At 56.5% G+C, this 18,631-nt stretch overlaps 1 protein-coding gene and 1 long non-coding RNA gene across 4 annotated transcripts in view; one reads left to right on the forward strand and one right to left on the reverse strand.

Moving 5' to 3' along the window:
- Positions 1–115: 115 nt before the first annotated feature.
- Positions 116–7,664, forward strand: LOC146402339 (uncharacterized). The gene is made up of 3 exons (XR_014806174.1): positions 116–233; positions 2,748–2,884; positions 3,503–7,664. It is a non-coding gene; the product is annotated as an uncharacterized LOC146402339 (long non-coding RNA).
- ATP4A (ATPase H+/K+ transporting subunit alpha) overlaps positions 2,869–18,631 on the reverse strand; it is a 50,593-nt gene continuing 34,830 nt past the window's right edge. For 2 of the 3 annotated variants that reach the window (XM_084958674.1, XM_084958673.1), the window contains exons 3-23: positions 16,283–16,423; positions 16,099–16,158; positions 15,538–15,741; positions 14,296–14,409; positions 13,799–14,051; positions 13,240–13,508; positions 12,129–12,327; positions 11,635–11,744; positions 11,420–11,554; positions 10,764–10,956; positions 9,512–9,687; positions 8,888–9,024; positions 8,649–8,799; positions 8,385–8,553; positions 8,137–8,291; positions 6,812–6,935; positions 6,026–6,171; positions 4,129–4,262; positions 3,672–3,773; positions 3,489–3,580; positions 2,869–3,279 (exon numbers count right to left, since the gene is read on the reverse strand). In XM_084958674.1, coding sequence (XP_084814800.1) covers positions 3,251–3,279; positions 3,489–3,580; positions 3,672–3,773; positions 4,129–4,262; positions 6,026–6,171; positions 6,812–6,935; positions 8,137–8,291; positions 8,385–8,553; positions 8,649–8,799; positions 8,888–9,024; positions 9,512–9,687; positions 10,764–10,956; positions 11,420–11,554; positions 11,635–11,744; positions 12,129–12,327; positions 13,240–13,508; positions 13,799–14,051; positions 14,296–14,409; positions 15,538–15,741; positions 16,099–16,158; positions 16,283–16,423 — 3,093 coding nt within the window. In that variant the 3' untranslated portion in view covers positions 2,869–3,250. 3 annotated transcript variants of the gene reach the window in all.

The following is an 18,631-nucleotide window of genomic DNA, read 5'->3' on the forward strand; positions in this document are numbered from 1 at the left end:
TCCGCCTCTGTTTCTCTCTCTCTGGAACTGTCTACCAATACTGTGCTCACCTGGGTCCCAGAGGCCCTGGTTTTGGCTTTGGAGCCAAGTAGATAAGCTGGGAAATTAGCCAGCACTGATTTGTCCTGTGTTCCTGAACCAGTTCCTCTGCTCTTTCTTTTCCCAGAGTCGACAGAGACCTTGAAGTAGCCCGTCTTTGAGCAGTGGCAGAGACCAGGGCCCTCAGGAAACAGGTGACAGAGGGGTGCTAGAACCCAAGAGGGGGCTTCTCCTCACAGCCATAACCTACCCCTTCCCTGGCTGGTCACCTCCCAGGCTCCCAGCTCTAAATGCCACCTCCCTCCCCTGTCCACCTTTATGGCAGTCAGGGGGGTCTGTCTGCAACCGAGATCTTACTAGTTCACTCCCCCTTGCGTGTAGCCATCTAGCGCTCCTCCTTGCACAGGAACAGTCCAACCATTTGACCTCTGGTTTTGCCCTTGAAGGGCCTGTTTGGTGATTCTGAGGTCCTCAGTGCTCTGACTCAGATTAAGTCCTGGTCTGAGTTCTCTGAGGGTGGAGTACAGAGACAGCTGTAACCCAGCAGCAGAGCAGATGACCCCCCAGTATGGATGTTGTCTTGGATGCCACCTTCATCCCAGTCCTCCCCTGTCTAGTGGGGCCGGCTTCTGGCCCCTGTCTCTCCTCTTCCCAGAGGGAGGTGGATTAGAAGCAGAGCTTTTGAGTGTTCTGCTTAAGCTCTACCTTGATGCAAATCCTGCCCACCTGGGAAGGTGCTCCCCAACCCTGTGGTCCCAGTGGGGTCCTCCAGGGCATGGGATAGGACAGTTGCCCCCTTCCTATTTCCACTAGGCTGTCCAGGTCCTGCCATGATGTTATTTGACACTCAGCATAGGCAAGTGCCGAGCACAGCTCTGTTTGGTTTTCAGAGGGAGCATTTACCCTCAAATGGGGCAACCGCCATCTAGCCCCATCCCCTCTTCATTGCTCCTAGTCAAGACAGGGTCCCATAGGTGTCTTGGGAGTGGGCAGGGGAGGGGAGTGATAGGTCACCCTGACTTAGACATGGCGCTCCTCCAGCCATGTGGGGGATATGTAATGGCATTGCTTTCTCCCATACCTCCATCCAGTGCCCAACCCAGCTCTTAGCACATAGCAGGACAGTGAAGGTTGCAGAAATGACTGTTAACAATTTGCTGAGCAGGGGCTCTGATCCAAGCCCCTTGCGGGTGGCCACCTGTCTGTGAGAGAGTCCCAGCTTTCATGGGGCTCAAGGACTGAATGGGGGAGCACAGGCCAGAGGGATCAGGGCTGTGATGGGAAAAGAGGGCTGTGTGTCCTGGATGAGAGGATGTGTGAGCTGAGACCTAAAGGATGAGTTAATGAAGCAAAGAGAAGAAAGGTGTCATGGCCCCTGTAAAGGCCTTGAGGTCAGAGAGAGGGCCTAGCCTTTCCAGTGAAACATAAGAACTGGTTGGCATGAGTTGGTGGGGGCTTGTGAGACCGTAGAAGTCAGCAGGGGCCAGATCACAGAAGATTCAGCCTGGGCTGGGGAGTTAGTTGATCAGGGGTAGTGGGGAACCATGGAGAATTCTAGGCAAGGGAAGGACAGTCAGTTTGGGCTTTAGAAAGAGCTCCATGGCTGTCCTGTGGTGGGGAGACTGGCATCAGGCCAGGCCTGGACCATGGAGAGTGGCTGGAAGCAGAGGAGAGAGGTGGTGACTGGTAGGCTGTGTGTTTTTATTTCACGGGGGGTGGGAGTGGGGAGGAGTAAGGAGCTGACCGGTGCGGAAGGAAGGAGTGAAGGAGTCCTCGGTAACACGTTAGAGGCTTGTAAGCTCCCCAAGGGCTCACCCTGTTTCCCAGGGAGAGGGAAGCACCATGATTGGACAGTGGTCGGGATCAGGTTTGAAGGATGATGCAGAGGCCAGTGGGGGACCCCATGGGCAAGCTGATGGAAACTGGGGACAGCTGTGGGCACCACTGCAGAGACAACTGAGGCCCATGGCAGGAGAAGCCTGGGGTCCAGCCAGAGAGGCTTGTCAAAGAGAGAGAGGCAAGAATGGGGCCTGGGGAAAAGAGCGGCAAAGTGGGGAGGGGCCTGTGGACAGGGGGTTTCCAGCAGTTGGAGGGTTAACTTTTCAGGTGAGGGGATGTGAGGAGGGGATGTGTGACTTCAGCCTCCAGTTGTTTGGGACTAACCAGTGACAGGACACCCCATGCAGCTGCAGAGACATGAGCGAGTGGAACCAAAGTGGAGACACCCATGAAGGGTGGAGTCAGGATTCTGATGCCTGTGTCAAGGAGCCTCCGGAGGCAGTGGGTGCTGAGAAAGGAGAGCCCAGGAGTTCCCATCGTGGCTCAGTGGTTAACGAACCCATGAGGTTGCAGGTTCCATCCCTGGTCTCTCTCAGTGGGTTAAGGATCCAGCATTGCCAGGAGCTGTGGTGTAGGACGCAGATGCAGCTCGGATCTTATGTGGCTGTGGCTGTGGCAAAGGCTAGTGGCTACAGCTCCAATAAGACCCCAAGCCTGGGAACCTCCATGTGCCGAGGGAGTGGCCCTCAAAAGACAAGACAAGAGAGGAGAGCCCAGAGGCGGTGTTTAGCTAGTGGAGGCGGTAAAGGCTCTATTCTGGAGGGTACCTGCAGCCACCTCCAGTCCCCCTTGAAATGCTGTAACCCTAGGCAAAGAAATGGGAATTCTCTCCCCAAAGCAACATTTACTAAGTACCTACTATGTGTCAGGCCATGTTCTAGGAGCTGGAGGTACAGCATGGAACCTGGGACAGGCAGCCTCGAGGTCATAGGATTGTGGAAGACCAAAGGGGCTCATGAAAAAAACCTGAAGATGATGCCACACACCGAGTAAAAGCACAGTCAATGTGAGCTGGTTTATTATTTTTACGCAGACACAAGTGTTTCTAAAGCGCCCCAGGCAGGCCTCTTGCTAGGCTGGAGTCTAAGGACAGACCCACCTCACAGGAGCTGCTAGTTCCCACTCCCCATCAAAGCCCTCCCACCCTGGGGGGGCTTCCCTGAGGCCAGCTCAGAAGACTGGGCCTAGAGACTGCTCCTCTGTGGGGTGGGAGTGTGCCCCCAAGGTTGAGGGGCTATGGGCTACAAGAGCAGACACAGGCGGGGCTGGGACTCTTGACTGCGCAGATGTTTCGGTGGCTGTCCCAGGGGTTCCATGTGTCCCTGCCCCCCACTGTGGTGTATGCAAGGATGGCTTGCAGGCAATGGTCCCTCTAATAGTAGAGTTCCTGGTCCCACCAGCCTGGGAGAGAGAGAGAGGAAGAAAGGAGACTCAGTGCTGGGGGGATTTGGGTTGGGATGGGAGCCAGGGGCTCAGAGGTCATGGCTTGGTGGTGGTTTGATATGGAGGATCAAGGGCTTGAAGGTCAAGTATTGAAAATCCAAGGGCAGGGCAGCTGCTGCGAGAATGGCTCAGCCCTCCACCCTCACGCCCCCAATCCCCATACTCACTCCCTGGGCAACAGCGAACTCCAAGTTTCCTGATCTCATCATAGACGAAGATGAGGAGGCCAAAGGGCATGGGAACCAGCCACCACTGGAACCTGCAGGCACAGGTGAGATGGCAAGGTAAGGACTATCCCCAGGTCTGCGTCCTGCATACCCACCCTGATGCTGAAGGCCACGACCCCTCACCGAATGGGCATGAAGTTGAAGATGTTGGGCATCCCGGGGCAGTAGCACAGGAAGCAGCCGATGCAGACCTGGAACACGATGGCAATCACCAGGATCCTGTTCCTGCAGGTGGGGCAGGATGGGACGGGCTCAGACTGGCAGGCTCAGGAAAAAGGCCACAAGGAGTTGGGGGGCAGATGGAAATGGGGGCACTGCGTCAAAGGAGGTCAGACTGCAGCAGGCGGAAGATGTTCTAAACATTTAACTCGGCAACAGTGGGTGCCGGCCTGTCAGCCTCACCCCTTTCGCTGATGGGACATGGGGAGGCAGTTGAGAAGCATGTGGCGGGAGCTACTGGCCCGCCTTGATATGTGCGGTGCTGGGGTTTGCGGGCTGCAGTAAGCCCTGGGCAGGATCTGCTAAGAAATGGGACCAGAGCTTGGAGGGCAGGGTGGGGCCGGGCTGGGGCCGGGGACACCTGAAGAAGCCCTGCTGGAAGGCTGAGAGGCGGCGCGTCTTGCGGATGAGAACGTCAGCAATCTGGCACATCTCGATGCTGATGAAGAACACAGTGTAGCAGGTGTACTGCTGGTACAGGCGCTGCCCAAATGTCTGTGAGCCGGGAGGGAACCAAAGCAGCTTGAGCCCAGGCTGAGACCCTCTGCAGCCAGCCAGGCACTCAGAGCCCTAAATGCTCTTTCCTTTGCATCGGAGCTGGGTGGGGGAAGAGGAGAGATGTGGCATCTGCCAGGCTTGCAGGACCCCAGAGCATGGGGCCTAGAGACCGGGTCGAGCAGAGCGTGGTGTCAGTGCCTGGGCAATTGGTAGGTCAGGCCCACTGCCTTCATAATGAAACTCCTGGATACCCAAAAGGAGGTGCCTGGGAAAAAGGAATTCAAATCCTGAGGAAGGATTTGCAAAGTCCAGCAACTCCAGGGCCCCAGGGCACATGGCAAAAAAGTGAAGTGGGCCAGGTGGGCCTTTGAGGAACAAGGCACATTTCCCATTTAAAAGAGGCAGCCTGGAGTTCCCATTGTGGCGCAGTGGTTAACGAATCTGACTAGGAACCATGAGGTTGTGGGTTTGATCCCTGGCGTTGCGCACTGGGTTAGGGATCTGGCTTTGCCCTGAGCTGTGGTGTAGGTTGCAGACGCGGCTCAGATCCTGCGTTGGTGTGGCTCTGGCATAGGCAGGCAGCTGCATCTCCGATTCAACCCCTAGCCTGGAAACCTCCATATGCCACAGGAGCAGCCCAAGAAATGGCAAAAAGACAAAAAATAAAAATAAAAGAGGCAGCCAGTATTCAGTAACTTTTTATACACCCAGCTAATTGTGTAAGGAACACTTACTAAGCTCCAGGTACCAAGTATTTCACATGTATTGTCATTTAATCCTTCAAATAATCCTATGAGGTAGACTGGTGGTATTTAAGCTTCAACATGCATCAGAATCCCCAGAAGAGCTGGTTAAAACACAGGCCCCAACCCCTGAGTTCCCGACCCCAGAGGTCTAGGGTGAGAACTGGGACTCTGCATTTCAAACAAGTCCCAAGGTGACGCTGATGCTGCTGGTCCAGGCTGAAAATCACTGAGGTGAAAATCACTGTGCTCTCCACTTCAGAAGAGGGAAAACTGAGGCACAGAGAGGCTAAGTAACCTGCCCAGGGTCACACAGCTGTGAGGCGCAGTGCAGACAACGGATCTGCTCCAAGATCCATATATTTTTTTCTCATTTGTCTTTTTAGGGCCACTCCCATGGCATATGAAGGTTCCCAGGCTAGGGGTCCAATTGGAGCTGTAGCCGCCGGCCTACACCACAGCCATAGCAACGCCCAATCCTTAACCCATTGAGCAGGGCCAGAGATCGAACCTGTGTCCTCATGGATACAAATCGGGTTCATTAACCACTGAGCCACGACGGGAACTCCTCCAAGATCTATATTCTTAACCACGACAGTAAATATTTAAGGGGAGTATCCTGACCTGTAACTCTACAGGCCCTCTAGATGGCAAACGAAACATACCTGCTGGCCAGATCTAGCCTCTCTGACCCAAACTCATTAAAGCCTGCCAAACATGTAGATACTTGATGAAAGTGATGCTCCTGGGAGAATAACAGAATATGGGCCTGGTTCTGCACCTGAGATGATGTGTTACTGTCAGAACAGAGCAGGACACATCTCCAGCTGGGGTCATTGAAACAGGAGTTTGGAACTCGAGACAGTGGTGGGAAAGGCCCCTTAACCCAGAACTAGCAAAGCACCTGGGTGTCTGGGAGGCTTGGGCTGAGCTCAGCCACAGGGGGAGGAGTGGGCCAGGCCACACACGAGGTAGGTGGCATCAGAAACAAGGGACTCGCGGTGGGGCGGGGCTTACCCACTCCTGGCCATAGCTGTCCTGCAGGTCTTGTAGGTGGTGGTTCTCCCACTGTGGCCGCAGCCCCACACACAGCAGTGGGAACCAGCCCTCCTGGGCCATGGCCGTGAAGTAGTCAGTGAACCCAGCAAATGACTGGATGGCACCTGGGGGAGAGGCAAGGAGACATGGGGAGTCAGAGATAGAGACACAGAGAGGCAGACACACAGAGAGACAGGGACACAGAAACAGTGGATGGAGACAAGAGCACAGTGGCTCAGTGGTTAACAAATCCAACTAGGAACCATGAGGTTGCGGGTTCGATCCCTGGCCTTGCTCAGTGGGTTAAGGATCTGGCGTTGCCATGAGCTGTGGTGTAGGTCTTAGGTCTCAGGTCTCAGATGCTCCGCTTAGACCCCTAGCCTGGGAACTTTCGTATGCTGCGGGAGCGGCCCTAGAAAAGGCAAAAACAAAAACAAAAACCACAGACAGTGACAGACATGGAGACACAAAGAAAAGGACTCCAAGAGAGATCCATAGAGACACAAGAGACAGGGACAGAGACACACCCAGAGAACCCAAAAAAGACAGGAGCAAAGACAGGGTCATAGAGAACAAGGCCAGAGGCAGAGAAGGGACACGGGGACCATAGGGACCATTATGTGCAGACCAGGACTCAGAGAATGAGAGAGAGCCAGGGTCCAAGGCAGACACGGAGATCCAGAACAAGGCCGAGCCTCAGTGAGAGGCCCCATGACAGGCCAGCAGCCCCGTAGGAAAGTTGGCTCCCCGGCCCCGGGGACGCACCGATCTGGAAGTAGGAGTAGGCAGCCAGGGGCTCGTTGACCAACCGGTCACGCTTTGGATTCCGCGGGCGCAGGTGCATGATGTCACTCTCGGCCTTCTCATATGCCAGGGACACAGATGGAAACTGGCCGGGAGCAGAGGGAACCGGGGTTGAGGGTTTGCCTGGGCCCCTGTCCCTGACTCTCCTGAGCCCCCTCCCGCTGCACTGGGCAGGGGCAGAACTGAGGCCAGGAGGCAGGGCCCACAGTCACCACACAGCCACACCTGCCTGGACAGCCTGGGTCCAGCTGGCCCTTGTCAGGAATGGCAGCATGCCCAGTCCACATGTGTCCACATCTCTCCTGGTATCCATCTCCATCAGAGCATCTGCATTCATCTCTGCTGTGGGGTGTCTCCCTCTGTCTCTGTCTTCCTCCCTCCCTTCCTCCCCCTCCTCCTGCTCTCTGTCGGCTTCTTCTCTGGGGTCCTCTGGTCTTGCCTGTTTCCCTGTTGTGCACGCTCTCTCTTCCTGTCCCTTACTTTCTTCATTCCTTTGTCCCAGTCTCTAGTCTCTCTGTGACCCTGTCTCTGCTTTGGTGTCTCTGTGTCCCTGTCTCTATGTCTCTCTTTGTTACTCTCTATCTCTGCATGTCTTCTATCTCTCTGTGTACCTGTGTCCTCCACCCCGGCCCCCACCCCATCTGTTTGTGACCACAGAGTGGCAACAGAGTGTACTGATCGAGGCCAGAGGCTCTGGGGCATCTGACTGCTGGGGCTTGAATCCCAGCCATGCCACTTATTAGCTGTATGACCTGGAACTAGGTGCTCAACCTGCCTCAATTAGTTTATCAATAAAATGAGGATGATAAATAAAGCTCACCTCACAGAGTAGTCATGTGGACAAAACGAACCCGATGAATGTGTGCCTGGCCTAGAGCAGGTGCTGTCGAGTGTGACATAGCAATGGGTCTGGCTGCATCCTCTGCCTTGGGATCTACCTGATGCTGTTTATCTGTCCATGTCTGTTGAGAAATGTCTGTCCATGGTCCAAGTTTAGCCAGATACAGTGTCTGTTAAAATCTCTGTGTGGTGAGTGTCCATATGTGTGTCCCTGTGTGCCCATGAGTGTGACCATGCCTACCGGAGGGTCCTCCTGTGTACCCACACCTGTCATTCTGTCTGTGACTACCCGCCTGCCTACCTGTGTGTCCACATCTGGCTGTCTGTTGTACCCACATCTGTATTGCTCTGTGTCCAAGAGTGTCCACAGTGGTCCCTGCCCATCCCGCCTGTTTGTGGGCCTATGTCTCTGGGCACGAGCAGGGGCGTGGGGGCTGCAGACTCACGATGTCAGTGCAGAGTTCAATGAAGAGGATGGTGATGCACCCGAGGGGCAGGGGCACGCTGACGGTGATGTAAATGAGGTAGGGCGTCAATTCAGGGATGTTCTTGGTCAACGTGTAGGCGATGGACTTTTTCAAGTTGTCAAAGATCAGTCGGCCTGTGGGGATACAACAGGCACCTCAGCCTCCTTGCAGCCCCTATCCCTCCTGCACCCACCCCGCCTGCCCCCATCTCTGCCCCCAGCCCTGACCCTGCTCCACGCCAGTCACAATGGAGGCGAAGTTGTCATCCAGCAGGATCATGTCGGCTGCATTTTTGGCAGCATCCGAGCCAGCAATACCCATGGCCACACCGATGTCTGCCTTCTTCAGGGCTGGGGAGTCATTCACACCATCCCCTGTCACAGCCACGATTGCACCCTGCAGGCAGTGGGTGCAGGTGGGAGGCTGGTCAGGGCGAAGACAGCCCAGGGCCAGCCCCACCCACCTGCCCACCTTCATCAGCAGGCCCGCACCAGTCGCTGGCAGCTCTCCACAATCACCAGCTTCTGCTGGGGACTGGTGCGAGCAAAGACCATCTCAGGGTGGGTACGCAGGGCTTCGACCAGCTCTGATGGGTCCATGTCCTTCAGCTGCATGCCGTTGATCACGCAGGCTCGGGCATCCCTAGGGAGGGAGGTGGGAGAGCACTGCTGGGGCTTCCGTCTGTGTGGTTCTGTAGGAAGAACCACAAAGAGGGCGGAAGGGGGCTTACTTCCGATTAACCTGGTCCACGGGCACACGGAGGCGGGCTGCAATGTCCTCCACTGTCTCGCTGCCTTCCGAGATGATGCCCACACTGGCTGCAATGGCCTTGGCTGTGATGGGGTGGTCACCTGTCACCATGATCACCTGTAGGGGGAGAACCAGCAGACCCCTGACCCCTTCAAATCAGCCACTCTCCCTGTCCTCCCCAGTCAACATCCCCCAGCCGCAGTGATTGGTTCAGGGATGAACACGCGACCCTATCTGATACAACTGCCAAAGAGGCACCCTTTTTTTTTTTTTTTTTGATAGGTCAGCTAAACAGGTGGGGTGTAAGGTGGAACTGCTAGAGAGTGGTGATCTTTGTCCACCAAAATGGAGGGACTGCTTGATAGTAAAGCCACAGAGAGAAAAGCAGAGCTATACAGAGAAAGGCAAATTCTTAAAGACTCTGAACTCCTGAATCCAACTATACCTGAAGCTCCACTCCCCAGAACGTTTCAGTTCTTGAACCAACGTATTCCTTTGTGGTTCAAGCCATTTCCGGGTGAGTTCCTGTCATGGGGTTCCTCATCCCCAAATACTGCCATCCTCTGTTCTCACCCCTGCCTGGTCCTCTCCCAAGGGGCCATACCCGGATGCCTGCTGTTCGGCACTTGAGCACGGCATCAGGAACGGTGGCCCGGGGTGGGTCTATCATGGATACGAGTCCCGCGAAGCACAGGCCACTGGTTGGAAAGTTCATGGCCTCCACGTCGAAGGCATAGCCAGGCGGGTAGTCCTTCTCACTCAGGTAGAGCTGGCAGAAGCCTGACCAGAAAACAGGGACGTCAGAGAGGAGGCCTGGGCTGGCCCTTCCATAGCAAGGCCAGGTGGTGAGTAACATAACCAGGCCTTGCTCCAAGCACCTCTGGATGCCTGACCCTGTACCACATCATTCATTCCCATTACAGTCAGTCCAAGGGGGCCACATCCATGGACTCAACCAACTGCAGAGCAAAAAAAATAGTCAGAAAAAAATTTCAGAGAATTCCAAAAACTTGAACTTGCCACACACTGACAACTACTTACATAGCGTTTACATTGTACTAGGGACTATACGTGATCTAGAGATGATTTTAAGTATTTGGAAAGAAGCCATAGGTTATACACAACTACGACACCATTTTACACAAGGGATCTGAGCATCCGCAGATTCTGGTGTCTATGGGGTGACATTGCAGGGGAGTAGAGTGGGTGTCCTGGAACCAACCCCCGTGGATACTGAGGGACAACTTTGTCTGAATCCATCCCCACAACCATTCTGTGAGGCAATTAGCATCCTCATCTTGCAAATGAGGAAATGGGCTTAGGGAAAGGACATTTCTTGCCAGAGGTCATACACCAAGTAAAGTGGGAGATGCAGAATTGAACCACAGGTTTGTGCCTTCTAGGGTTGAGGCAAGGGTTAAGGAAATTTCAGGAATCAGGACAAAAACTGGGGAGGTGGGGGTTGGTCAGAGGTCAGGACAAGGATTGGGGAAAGTCTGGAGTTGAGGTAGGGACTGGGGAAGGTCAAAGGCTCAAGAGGAGGACGCTGAAAGGCAGAGGTGAAAACAAGGGCAGGTCATCAGTTGAGAAAAATCAACCAACCACAGATCAGGTCAGGATAGGTAAGATTGAGGTGAGGACAGGTGGGGAGGGGTTGGGTCTAGGTAGGAATTGAGGACAGGGGTCATGCCTGAGACCGAGAAAGTCAAAGGTGAGTGTGTGGACTGGGGCAGGTCAGCTGTCAACCAATGATAGGAAAGGTCAGGGTGAGGGCTAGGCCGGGAAGGTTGGGCAGGGTCTGGGCTAGCTCCTCCTCACACGCGGGTTTACCCTCTACCCCAGTTTTGGGGTCTCACCCAGGACCCGCTCTCCGAGGCCTCCCAGGCTGAGGTAGGCAGTCTGGAAGGCCTCGCGCCATTGCTCATCCAGTGGCAGCTCCTGGCCCTTGATGAGGATGGAGCTACAGCGCTCCAGGACGCGCTCGGGGGCGCCCTTCATCACAAGCACGTGCCTCGGGTCCCGAGGGTCCTCCAGTGTGTGGATGGACAGCTGTGGGCGGGGGAAGAGGCGGTGTTGTGGGCGAGGTCAAGCGGGAGGGACGGGGCTTGGGAGAAGGGCGGGGCTGACAGCATCCAAGCGAGGCCTGAGCTTGGGAGGGTCAGGTTCGGGCTGAGGGTGAGGGGCGCGCTGGGCAGGTCCTTGGTAGAGGCAGAGAACTGGGGCGGGGAACCGACAGAACTAGGGTCGAAATTGGGCTGGGCGGGATTTGGATTGGGAGCCTCTTCCCACCGAGGACCTGACAGCTGGGAGCGGGCGGAGCGCCCTGGCGGTCTGTGGGCCTTGGCTGTGGGCGGGACTGGAGGTGTGGGTGGGGTTTGATTGTGGAGAGGGAGGGGACTGAGAGTGCAGCCCCGCCACAGGCCCGCTCTGAATGTGGATGGGGCCCCGCCGTGGGCGGGGCTTTGTGGTAGGGACTGGACTGTGGGCGGGGCCAGCCGCAGCGGTTGCACACCTGGAACTTGTTGGTGGAGTTGAAGGGGATCTCGCAGACTTTGGGGAAGCGCTCACGGTAGCCCATGGCATTGCCCAGCGTCAGCTCCGAGAACTTGAGCAGCGCCGTCTCGGACGCGTCTCCGATCACGATGCGCTGGGAACGCGGGCCAGTGTCAGAGGCGAGCCTGGCTGCACGAGGCACCTCGGATCCCCCTGAATACCCCAGGTTCTTACCTTGGGCACAGGCACCGCGTCCTGGCCCGACTTGAAGGCAGCGCGGTTGCAGAGGGTGAGCACGCGGCACAGCGCCCGCCACGTCTCTGAGGACTGGTCAAATGTCTGCCCTGGAAGACAGGAGTCCAGGCTGGGGCCGCGAGGGGGCTCTCCCATACCGGAACCGATTCCCTCCCGCTAGATTCGGGTCTGGATCCCCACCCCAGACCTGGGTGGAACCCAAACACCTCCTCCTATGCCAGGCCGCCAGGACGGTGCTTTTCTCTCCAGACCCAGTATCGCGTCTCCCTTGAGACCCCATACCAAGCCCCTTCACCGACCTGGAGCTTGGCTCCCCCGAGACCCAGGATCCCACCCTTTGCCTAATGGGATGGTGCCCCCTCTCCATTAAGGCAAAGCCCTCCCAGGCTCCCTTCAGTAACCTCAGCGCTCCGACCTCCGCCTCCGCTTTGTCCAGATCTTGCCCAGCCCCATGTCTCCTCCCATCTCCACACCTGACTGGTCTTCTGTAGTGTCAGCGGAGTGGATGTGGTTGTCGAACCACAGGTGGGACACAGTCATGCGATTCTGAGTGAGGGTCCCCGTCTTGTCAGAGCAGATGACTGACGTGGAGCCCAGTGTCTCCACCGCTTCCAGGTTCTTGACAACACAGTTCTTGCTGGCCAGCCGCTTGGCTGTCAGGGACAGGCAGACCTGGGGGAAGGGGTGAGCAATGCAGGCATGGAGACCAAGCCTTGCTCCCAGTCCCACTTCCCTCCTTTCTCAACACTGGGGATCCTTTATCCCTGCCACAGTACCTCCACATTCCCCTGCAAAAAAATGAGGGTTTTTCTTGCCTCCATGACTTTGTCTTTCCTCTTGGGTTACCTCCCAACCTGTCCAGATAAACATAGCAAGGTCCACTCTAAGCTGTCCTAGTTGAGGTTCTGTAATTTTTCTTTTTCTTTTTTTTCTTTTTTGCTTTTTAAGGCCGCACCCACGGCACATGGAGATGCCCAGGCTAGGGGTCGAATTGGAGCTGTAGCTGCCAGCCTACGCCACAGCCACAGCAACACAGGATCCGAGCCACGTCTGCGACCTACACCACAGCTCACGGCAACGCCAGATCCTTAACCCACTGAGCGAGCCCAGGGAGCGAACCTGCATCTTCATGGATGCTAGTCAGGTTCATTTCGACTGAGCCACGACGGGAACTCTGGTTCTGTAATTTGTCTTATCAGCACAATCAAAACGAGAAAACTGACATTCCCTGGACCACCTGTCCTGGCCCTGGACAGGATGCTGACTCTTGAAGGCTGCCTATAGCCCTCGATACCAAACCTCAGCCTCCTGCTGTCAAAGCCCCTCCCTGTCCAATTCTGAGCCCTCAGTGTGTGGCACAGGACATGGCCCAGAGTAGCCTTGGGGAGTATTTGCCGAATGGATAGGATCGGTGCACAGCTGGGGGTGGGGAGGAGGTTGGATGACAGGAAGCAGGGTGGTGGATGGAAGGTAAATGGATAGATGAAGAGAGAGGGAGATGATGGAGAGAAGCCTGGATGAACAAAACGACAGACGGCCAGGCCTCTCAGCTCCCGGCACCAATCTCCTGCTTCCCCAACTCACCGTGACCGTGGCCAGCAGCCCCTCAGGCACATAGGCTACCACGATGGCCATGAAGAAGACCATGGCCCGCAGGAAGGTGTAGCCGATGCACATGGCCACAATGAAAAACGTGGCACCAAAGAGGATGGCCAGGCCTGCGATGATGTCCACAAAGTGTTCGATTTCGATAGCGATGGGCGTCTTCTCGTTTTCTACCCCCGAGGCCAGGGACGCAATGCGCCCGATGATGGTGCGGTCGCCGGTGTTCACCACCAGGCCCTGTGCCGTGCCTGTCGTGGGGCCAAGAGGGTGACTCAGGGCTGGGTGGGCAGCACTGGGGGCGTGGGCAGTGGCGTGCCCTGGAGGAGGGGCATTTATGGAAGGCGGTGGAGGAAGCGTGAGCTGGGAAGGGGGCAGCAACAGCGGGAGCTAGAGGGGCAGTGTGACGTGAAGCGGTGGCAGTCACATGGAGTGGGAGGCAGGGTGTCTCAGATTGAAGCAGAGGGGGCGGTGGAGGCAGCGGTGGGGAGTGGGCAGGTGGCGCAGTCAGCTGGGCAGCAGGGGACGGGTGGGGCCTCACCCTCGAGGCACATGGTGGAGAAGAAGGCGATGTTGCGGGTCTCCAGGGGGCTCTCGTGTGTGCACTCGGGTGAGCGGGTCTGCGGCTCCGACTCTCCGGTCAGCGAGGAGTTGTCCACCTTGCAGCCCTGGGCCTGGAGGATGCGGATGTCGGCTGGCACTCGATCCCCGCCTTTCATCTCCACCAGGTCGCCTACCACGAGCTGATCTGCATTGATCTGGAACTTGTCCCCATCTCGGATCACAGTCGCTTGCTGCGGGGCAAGGGTATCAGAGTTGAGGGGGGCAGGAGGTGGGGGTGGAAACTACCAAGTTGCAGCAGGGAGGTGGGAGCTTAAAGCGGGGGAGAAGTAAGGACTCGTGGGGAGGGATGGTGGTCGAGGATGAAGGGCTGGTTGGGCCTGAAGGGAAGGGGCCCCACAGAAATGCCAGGAGCCTGCCTGTGGCACTGTGGACACTTGGAACCTAAAAAGGTGGGGGGGGCAGCTAGGGACCCACCTGGGGCACAAGGTTCTTGAAGCTGGCGATGATGTTGGTGCTCTTAAACTCCTGATAGTAGCCAAAGCAGCCCGTGACCACAACCACAGCGATGAGGGCCAGTGCCAGGTATAGCTGGGGAGAGGGGCTGAGTTCAGACTAGGGGCTGGAAGCTCCCTGCCCGAGGCCACCCGCGGCTCTCTGGTCCCCTGGTGGTTTTCCTCCAGGGTCACTGCCATGGTTTTCTACACTCTCTTAGGAAGCCTCGGGCACCTCCTGTGACTGGTGTCCCTGCCCCCATGGTCTCCCTATCCCACATCCAACTACCCTGTATTCTTGGTGTCTCCTGTCCCTGCGTCCATACAGCCTACATTCTCTGGCCCCTTTGGCCCCATACACGACGCCTGGTGCCCCCGTCACCATGCACTTTGCTTGTGCGTGTGCCCTTTTCCTGTGTCTCCCAAGTCTCACATTCCCCACTGTCCTCTGACTCCTGTTCTCTATATTCCCTGTGTTCCAAGGTTCATATTCTGTGTTTTTATAATCTACGCGCCATCCTCTGTGTCCCGTATGCCCACGGGTTCCTGTGCCCTCCTGTCCCCTTTTCCACGTGTGCTGCAGTCCTCACAGTTCATGTTCGGTGTCCTCATGATCACTGCCCCATGTTCCACATTCCAAGTCGCTATGTCTGATGTCTCCCCATGTCTATGTATCCTTGAGTCCCCAGTCTGTGTCACATGTTCAATATCACATGTCCCCTGTCCTGACTCTTATCATCTATCCAGTGTCCTCTTGTCCTGCTTCTCAAAGTTCTCTCTGTCGCTGCGGCTCCATATCTCTCTTACATCTCTCCATGCACTGAGTCCTGAGTCTTGAGTCTCTCGTGTCCCCATGTCCTTGTGTCCCCATGTCCTTGTGTCCCATGTCTGAGTCATGATGTCCCCTGTGCCCTCTGTCCTTGGTCTGCCCCGTGTCCTCATGTCCTCTGCTTTCCAAGCCCCACACCTTCAGTGTTGCCTTTCTGTGTCTTTCTAGCCCTCCCTGTGTCCTCCATCTCTTTGACACGGTCTGGCCGTGTCCCCCATGATGCCTGTCTTTGGGGCTGTCTCATATCCCCGTGTCCTTCAGCCCCCACAACCCATGTCTTAGAGTTGTATTTCCATGTCTCTACATCCCCATCCCATGCCACTTGTGTCCCAAGTCCCACGCTCCATGTCTTCTGGCCCCCACGCTCCATATCTGGCCCCAGCACCCGCCACTCACATTGTCGTCCGTGGTAAGGTCGCCCTCGCTGGCCTGGATGGCAAAGGCAATGAGGCAGATGGCCGCTGCTACCCACATGAGGCACTGCAGACCGCCCGCCAGCTGCCTTGCGAACTTGACGTACTCAGGGGTGCCCCGTGGCGGCCTCAGCGCGTTGGGCCCATCCCGCAGCAGCAGCTCTGCAGCCAGGCTGGCAGACAGGCCCTGGGGACGGGAAGGGTCGGGAAGGGTCGGGGGGGATGGGTTGGCAGTGGCCGCCAAGGGCTCTCTCCTCTTGGGTGAGAGCCCTTCTGTCTCTGTCTCCTTTCCCCTCTCTCGGTCTGTCTTGCGTCTCTCCATTTCTTTCTCTGGCTCTGTCTCTTCCTGCCCCTCCCTGATCCCTCCTTTGTGTTTCTTTTCTCTCCCATCTTTCCGTCTCTGTCTTCCTGCTGTCTCTGCCTCTGTCGCTCTTTCAGTCTCTTTGTATCAGCTTCTCTTTCTCTGGCTCTCCGTTGGGTGCTTTCTCGCTTCCCTCTCTCTCCCCCTCCCCCTGCGCCCACCCCTCCCTCTGCCCCAGCTCACCTTGGTTGCACTGGTCTGGTATTTCTGTTCCAGCTCTGCCACGGACAGCTGGTGGTCATTCTATATGGTGGGGGCATGACACTCACTGTCCGGCTCTCACGGGGGCACCCAGCCCTGCCCTTGCCTGGCCCCCCATGCTCCCCGCCCCCACCCCACCCCTAGCCCTGGACCGGCCCCGGCTCACAATCTCCATCTCCTTCTTCATGTTCTCCAGCTTCTCCTTCCTCTTGCCCCCACCACGGCCCGCCTTCTTCTTGCTCATCTTGGCTGCCATGTCCCCACTAGGACCAGGACCCAGCTCTACTTGGTACAGCTCATAATTCTCCTGGGAATGGGTGGGGAGGGGACAGGAAGGCATCAGATCCCACTGGAACCCCTGCCTCCAACCTCCATCCCCCGTCCCTGACCCCTCTCACCGCCTTCCCCATGGTGCCCAGTGCAGCCACCCTCCTTTGCTGAGACGGAGCCTGGGGTCTGGGCCAGCCCTGATATACTCCGGGAGGGAGGAGGTGGAGCAGGACAGGCCTGATTACAGCTGATTACAGGGCTCCTTGGGGTGACCTCCAGGCCTGAGCTGCCCGACCAGCCCAGACCCCATCACAACCTGCCCCTGAGATCAGGGCACCAGTGGGCATAGCTGCACTAACAACGATGATGAGAGGCATAGCAAACACAGGGTGCTGACTGTGGGCCCTGCATGGTGCCAAGGGCTTTCACGTATTAACTTATTTAACCTCACAACCACCCTCTGAGGTGAGTGCCATTCTTCCCCGCTTTCAGATGGGGATACTGAGGCAGAGCCAGGTGAGGTCGCTTCGCACTGTCCCAGGCTAGGCCGTGAAAGAGCCAAGACTCAGAACCTGGCAGACTGGCAGCAGGATGTCCTCTTTAAGGCCACACTGCAGGCTCCAGCCTCCTGGGGGAGGGGGGCTCCAATAGTCCCCATAATGGCTGTGGTTCAGGGAGCGCTCACCCTGTTCTGGGTCTGCCCTGTGCACTCTGCTCCAGTGTTTCCCTACTCCTCACAACAGCCCTACAGAGTTGGGTTCTCTCTCTCTCTCTTTTTTTTTTGTTTTTAATCTTTTGTCCTTTTTAGGGCTGCAACCGCGACATATGGAGCTTCCCAGGCTAGGGGTCTAATCGGAGCTGTAGCCGCCGGCCTACACCACAGCCACAGCAATGCCAGATCCCAAGCTGTGTCTGTGACCTACACCACAGCTCATGGAAATGCTGGATCCTTAACCCACTGAGCAAGGCCAGGGATTGAACCCGCAACCTCATGGTTCCTAGTTGGATTCATTTCCGTTGTGCCACGACGGGAACCCCTGGAGTTAGTTTCTCTTACTAGCACATTGCACAGATGAAGAAATCGAGGCACAGACATGGTTAAGGACTTTGCCTAAGGTTGTGATGACTAAGTAGAAGGGACAGGCTTCCAGCCCAGGTTTGACCCCAGAGCCTGGCTCTCATATGGTATCACCAATGAAAACACCCAAACTTCAAGGCAGCGGCACCAAGCATGTGCCAGGCACTGTGCTTACATGACCCTGTGGGTCCGTGCCAGAAACCCCTGTGAAAGTGGCACTATTATCCCTGTTGTGCAGAGGGGGAAAGTGAGGCTCAGAGGACCCTAGAGACACGCCACACTCTAGCTAGAGCCATCACAGCCCTCAATCATTCCCTGCTCCCCCCCCCAAATTGCCCAGCTGGGGAAACCAAGATGCAAAGTAAGGGAAGGATGTGTCCCAAAGGCCTGGCTCTAGCTGGGTGCCGGATTTGAGGTCTGGGGACCCCCTCCAACCCCCCACCTCCCAGGCAGGAACCTCCATGGGCAGCAGTGAGGGGTTGGATTGGTGGGATGGTGGGTCTTTAATATCCCATGCTTGGGCCTCACAGGGTGGACGTGTCTCCAGGGGCACATGTGGGTAGATCTGATAAGATAATTGCCTTGGTGATGTCCTTGTCCTCTGGGCAGGGCACCTGGGAAGGCTGAAGCTGTGGAGCAGCCGGAGCCCCGTCCCACCGGCGCCAGGCTGCAGGAAACCCCAGGAGAGGTCATACTCACTGCCTTTACAACAAACCCCTTCGCTCACCAGGGGCTTCATCTCTCTGAGCCACACATGGAAATCAGCTTGTGCCATTCCTCTGCTTACACCCCTCCAAGGGCTTCCTTCTCAGAATAAACTCTAAAATCATTCTTGCAAGGTCTGGCCCCAGCTCACCTCTCCCGGCTCAGTCTCTACTACCCATCCAAGGGTACTGGCCTTGCTGTACTTTGTACAGGCCAAGGTCATTCCTGCCCCAGGGCCTTTGCACTTGCTGTTCCTTCTGCCTGGTACTCTCTTTCTTAGATGTCAGCATGGCTTTCCCTTCCCTCCAGGTCTCAGCTCATATGTCACCTCTTCTGGGAGTCCTCACTCAGAGAACGGTATCCGCATGAGGCTCCCCATCCCCTCACCCTGTTTCCTCACATCCTTTATCCCAACCTGACATGGTATCTTATTCATTTGGTGTCAATTTTGTTGCACTAGAA

This window comes from Sus scrofa, chromosome 6, assembly GCF_054392235.1.
Source record: "Sus scrofa isolate SSC_HxYL_T2T_F1_AM1 chromosome 6, Sscrofa_HxYL_maternal_Yorkshire_Landrace_v2.0, whole genome shotgun sequence".
Lineage (NCBI taxonomy): Eukaryota > Metazoa > Chordata > Mammalia > Artiodactyla > Suidae > Sus > Sus scrofa.